Raw genomic sequence first — 6,000 nt, 5'->3', positions numbered from 1 at the left:
TGATGTTGCAGCATTTTTGTGTATTTGAACACTTTTCCAACAATGACTGTATGATTTTGAGATCCATCTTTTCACACTGAGGACAATTGACAACCAGTACAGAATATAATTAGCTTATTTAAAGAGAAGTTTAAAAAGCAGTGCACAGAAAACTAGCTTGTACTCCATCTTGTGGGCAAGTAGTGTAACAACTGTCATTTGTCAAAGCAAACTACAACCATTCATTATATGTGACCCTGGACCACAAAACCATTCATAAAGTGATTTAGACACAGTCTAAAATATGAATAAATAAGCTTTCCATTGATGTATGGTTTGTTAGGATAGGACAATATTTGTTTGAGATACGACTATTTGAAAATCTGGAATCTGAGGATGCAAAAGAATCTAAATATCGATCGCATTTAAAGTTGTCTAAATGAAGTTCTTAGCAATGCATATTTCTAATCCAAAAATAAGTTCTGATATATTTATGGTAGGAAATTTACAAAATAACTTAATGGAACATGATCTTTATTTAAACATTAAAGAAAAAATTATCATTTTGACCCATTCAATGTATTTTTGGCTATTGCTACAAATATACCCGTGTGCTCCAGAGTCACATATTACATTAAATATGAGCAAGTGTCAATGTGATATATTTTAATTTATAACTCATTTATATTACAATAAAAAAAACATGTCTTAAACGGCACCACAGACAAATTATTATAAGTTAAAAATGTAGGAAATAATCTTTATTTGAACTGATATACATTTATAGGCATTTAGGAAAACAATCATTCATGTTTGATTAACATTTGTGCAAACAGCAATAATTTAAAGCCATCATTCAAACACCATTTTCCATTTTTCTCGGAGTAACAGTTTAAGGCAGATGTGAGGTTAACTGTGTATACTTCATAAAAATATAAATAAGGCTCGTTATAAACTCTGTAGCTTATCATTTGTAATAAGATTTGTTTGCAACAACTGTGCAGTGTTATGATCAGAGAAAAAAATGGCACAACAAGCAGCCGGCGGAAAACAATTGTGCTATCATATTTCAAATACTTGGAGCAACTTCATTTCAAATACCGCAGTGTTACTAAATAAAAGGGCATAATTGTATTCCAGTGTGTTTCTAAACTATAGCATACCTAAAAATGAGATTAATAACTAATAAAACACAACCTTTTGGCTGTCAACCCACATACCGATAACCAAACAGACATAAAAGAAGAAATACAGAAAATATTCCACCAGTGCCAGTAACATGGAAAAACAAACCCCTTTGTCATCCGTAATACAGCCTTTGAAGGAAACACTGAACCCAAGTGCGCCAAAAATATACAGTACACCTTTATCATTAACTTCATTTTAAACTGTGCAAAAGAAAAGGACCCTTCAAGAACAGACATCATTTCTCATTGATCTGAGATATTTCAGCTGTAAGACACAAAATTAGCTGGGAAGATCCCAACCTGCCCTCTTAGTTCTCCTTCCCACCAGTCGTACTGCGAGTCGGTTTTGGTGATAACATTGATGCGATCTCCTACTACAAAGCTCAGGTCTCCAGGTTGCTGGCCGGTGAACGGATGCACGGCTGTGACCACTAGAGCACCGCCTGATGCTTGATCTAAAACACATTACACAGGAGAGATCATTGTTTAGTTGAAAGCACTTTAGTTATTAGAGCATTTTTTAAATCTAACTACGAATTAGTGTAGCTAACTGTTAGTGCCTTGCGAAATTATTCATACCCCTTCATTTTTTCAAATTTTATGTTGCTGCCTTATGTTAAACTACTTTAAATTGCTTTTTTTCCCTCATCAATCTACACTCCCTACTCCATAATGGCAAAGCAAAAAATAGGTTTTTAACATTTGTGCAAATTTATTAAAAATAAAAAACTGAAAAGATCCCGTTGCAAAAGTATTCATACCCTTTTCTGGGACACACGAAATTTAGCTCAGGAGCATTCATATTGCTTCTAGATGTTACTGTACTTCGAGTGGAGTTAAACTGTGGCAAATTCATTTGATTGAGTCTGATTTAGAAAGACACACACCTCTCAGAAAAGGTCTAACAGCTGAAAATGCATATCAGAGCAAAAACCAAGTCCTGAGGTCAAGATAACTGCCTGTAGAGCTCAGTGACAGACTTGCGTTAAGGCAATGATCTAGGGAAGAGTTCAGAAACAATCTGCTGCATTGAAGGTTGACAGAAGCGTTATCCATAATGGAAGACGACTGGCACAACTAGGACTCTAGAAAATGTCTGCCAGCCCCCATCCAAGCTGACAGAGCTTGAGAGGTGAAAAGGTGAGGCAAAGAATGGCAGATAATTGCCAAATGCAGATGTGCAAAGCTTGTCACATCATACACGAAAGGACTTGAGGCTGTAAAGGTGCTTCAACTATGTACTGAGTTAAGGGTGTGAATACTTATGCAATGTACTTATTTCAGTGTTTTATTTTTAGTAAATTTGCAAATCTGGTTTTTGCTTTGTCATTATGATGGTGTATGGAGTGTAAATTGATGTGGGGGAAACCTAATTTAAAGCAGTTTAACAATGCTGCAACCAAACAAAATGAGAAAAAATGATGGGGTATGAATACTTTTGCAAGGCACTGTATTGTTTATTAAAGAAAACATTTAGTAAAACATTTAATCATAATTGGATTAAAATACAAAAATACATGCGTAAAGTACTAAACAATTTTAAAAAGCTTGAAAAGTACATGCATAAGTGTTGCACATACATTTTTTTTAAAAAAAGCGATGCCATAGAAGAACCATTTTTTGTTTCACAAAGAACCATTCATTCAAAAGAACCATCTCTTTGTTCCCTTTTATAATCTGAAGAACCTTCTTTCACCACAAAGAACCTTTTGTGAAACGGAAAGATTCTTCAGATATTAAGGGGAGACACTGCAGGCAAAAACACTGTTTTTGCATGCACCTGTCAAGTTTGAGATTTTGGGCTTTTGGGTGTTTCATAAAGTGTTTTTCAGACTAGTGGAAAGAAAACACCTAAAGGATACTGTTAAGTGTTTCTTTCATAGCACTTTATCTATTTGTGTCAATGCATTTCAATTACAATCCATATTTGTAAAGATAAATACGTTTTTTTTCCTCCTACACTGAGCCATAAGTCTCTACTTCAGTAGCACTTACACCCACCAAACTTTACATTTGTATTCCTGTCTATATTCTGAAGGTTTTTACAGAGGGATTTGTTCATATATGATTTGCTTGATTTTATACGACATTTTATTCCCCTAAAAATGGTAAAAAATACATTGTTTTCTGTCTGTTCTAAGTATTTTCTGAATTATGGAGTGACAAAATGAGATACCCAAAAATCCCCCCTTTGACTTGACTTTATCCAGTGTTTCGTTTTTTGTACTAGAAATGTATGCACATTAGCACATATTTCATTAAATAATGCCTCATTTGCAAACCTAACATTTTAGAAAACTTGTAATACAAAAAAATGTTTGCAATTATCAATGTAATCAATCAACTGGGTAAGCAAGGTGATAACTATTAGTTATTTTGTTTTTACCCTATTCACCTGCAGTGTCTCGCCTGAAAGGTTCCTTATGGAACAATTTAGACAAAAAGGTTCTTCTATGGCATCGTGAAGCACCTTTATTTATAAGAGTGTACTTACAGTGACATTATTATGATTATGAATAAATACGTTTAATATTAAAAATGTGCCTATAATGCTATACAAAATTGTAAGACTAAATTGTCAACACTAGAGGGCAGTATGTGTTCTCTTAAAACAGATGAAACCCACTTGGCTCAGTTGATTGGCACTGTGTCTCAAACAGGCATTGTGTTGTACTTCGAACAGCACAGAAGTTTCCAGCTCGTACTGTAATAGATGGTGGTGTGTGCAGCACAGTATTAACATCTGCAGATAGGATCTGCCAGCCAGGGGCAAAACCCTTTGCTTTATCTGTCTGTCAACATGTTAAGATATAAACAACTGTGCAATTATTTCTGCTGTCAGATTAACAAACAGCAAATGTAAACCTTCAATTACTGAAATGCTTGACTATGTGTTTTAACACATCAAGCAGAAATAAATGCACTTTGTTTCGTGGAACTGAAAGATTTACAGTAAGTGGTTTTATTCCTTCCTTTAGAGGACTTTTGGAAAACAATGTATGTTTAACCAAAGTGTAAAACACTTTTGATGCATGGTTAAATACAGAAGTCTAAGACAGCCAGTGAAAATGTGATTAGTGACTTGGCCTACAAATAGCGCAGAGGTTTAAAGCAACTGTATGTACGTTTTTATCTTCAAATATCATTTTCTAGTTTATTCTGATGGTACACAGATTTCTAATAAAGATAAATGGCTTCTGTTTCTTTCCCATGCAGGGTTGCCAGGTCTGTGAAACAAAACCAGCACAACTCACAATTCTGACTTTTTTCTCAGAATTGTAAGATATAAACTGACAATTGCAAGTTATAAAGGTAAATTTTGATGGAAAAAATACTGATATGTTCTCACAATTGCAGGTTTATATCACGCAATACTGATTTCATTTCTCAGAACTGAGTTTGTATCTCACAATTCTGAGAAAAAAGTTAGAATTGAGTTTGTATCACGCAATTCTGATAAAAAAGTCAGAATTGCACGTTTGTATCACATTTCTGGGATAAGGTTAGAATTGAGTTTGTATCACGCAATTCTGAATAAAAAGTCAAATTGTGAGTATGTATCGAAATTCTGAAAAAGTCAAATTGTGAGTTTATATCACAATTCTGAGAAAAAAGTCAGAATTGCATGTTTGTATTACGCATTTCTGAGAAAAAAGTTAGAACTGAGTTTGTATCACGCAGTTCTGGAAAACTAAAGTCAAATTGTGAGTTTGTATCACAATTCTGCAAAAAAAGAGTCAGAATTGCACGTTTGTATCAATTCTGCAAAAAAAATTTGGATTGTGAGTTTGTATCACAATTCTGTGAAAAAAAGTCAGAATTGTGAGTTTGTATCATGCATTCCTGAGGAAAAAAAAAGTCAGAATTGCAAGTTTGTATCAATTCTGCAAAAAAAAAAAATTAGGATTGTGAGTTTGTATCACAATTCTGTGAAAAAAAGTCAGAATTGTGAGTTTGTATCACGCAAATTCTTACCAAAAAGTCAGAATTGTGAGTTTGTATCATGCAATTCTGAGAAAAAGTCAGAACTGCAAGTTTGTATCACGGAATTCTGAGAAAAAAGTCGGAACTGCAAGTTTGTATCACGGAATTCTGAGAAAAAAGTCGGAACTGCAAGTTTGTATCACGGAATTCTGAGAAAAAGTCGGAACTGCAAGTTTGTATCACGGAATTCTGAGAAAAAAGTCGGAACTGCAAGTTTGTATCACGGAATTCTGAGAAAAAGTCAGAACTGCAAGTTTGTATCACGGAATTCTGAGAAAAAAGTCGGAACTGCAAGTTTGTATCACGGAATTCTGAGAAAAAAGTCAGAACTGCAAGTTTGTATCAGGGATGTCTGAGAAAAAAGTTGGAACTGCAAGTTTGTATCAGGGATGTCTGAGAAAAAAGTCGGAACTGCAAGTTTGTATCATGCAATTCTGAGAAAAAGTCAGAACTGCAAGTTTGTATCACGGAATTCTGAGAAAAAAGTCGGAACTGCAAGTTTGTATCACGGAATTCTGAGAAAAAAGTCGGAACTGCAAGTTTGTATCACGGAATTCTGAGAAAAAGTCGGAACTGCAAGTTTGTATCACGGAATTCTGAGAAAAAAGTCGGAACTGCAAGTTTGTATCACGGAATTCTGAGAAAAAAGTCGGAACTGCAAGTTTGTATCACGGAATTCTGAGAAAAAAGTCAGAACTGCAAGTTTGTATCAGGGATGTCTGAGAAAAAAGTCGGAACTGCAAGTTTGTATCAGGGATGTCTGAGAAAAAAGTCGGAACTGCAAGTTTGTATCATGCAATTCTGAGAAAAAGTCAGAACTGCAAGTTTGTATCACGGAATTCTGAGAAAA

General features: G+C 34.5%; 1 protein-coding gene across 1 annotated transcript in view; it reads right to left on the bottom strand.

Annotated features, from left to right (window-relative positions):
• Positions 1-327: 327 nt before the first annotated feature.
• sh3yl1 (SH3 and SYLF domain containing 1) overlaps positions 328-6,000 on the bottom strand; it is a 44,184-nt gene continuing 38,511 nt past the window's right edge. The window contains exon 10 of the mRNA XM_073827030.1: positions 328-1,621. Coding sequence (XP_073683131.1) covers positions 1,428-1,621 — 194 coding nt within the window. The 3' untranslated portion in view covers positions 328-1,427. The remainder of the gene's footprint in view (positions 1,622-6,000) is intronic.

Source organism: Garra rufa, chromosome 21 (genome assembly GCF_049309525.1).
Source record: "Garra rufa chromosome 21, GarRuf1.0, whole genome shotgun sequence".
NCBI lineage: Eukaryota > Metazoa > Chordata > Actinopteri > Cypriniformes > Cyprinidae > Garra > Garra rufa.
Note: the sequence above shows the minus strand (reverse complement) of the source record. Positions and strands in the feature narration are given on the sequence as shown.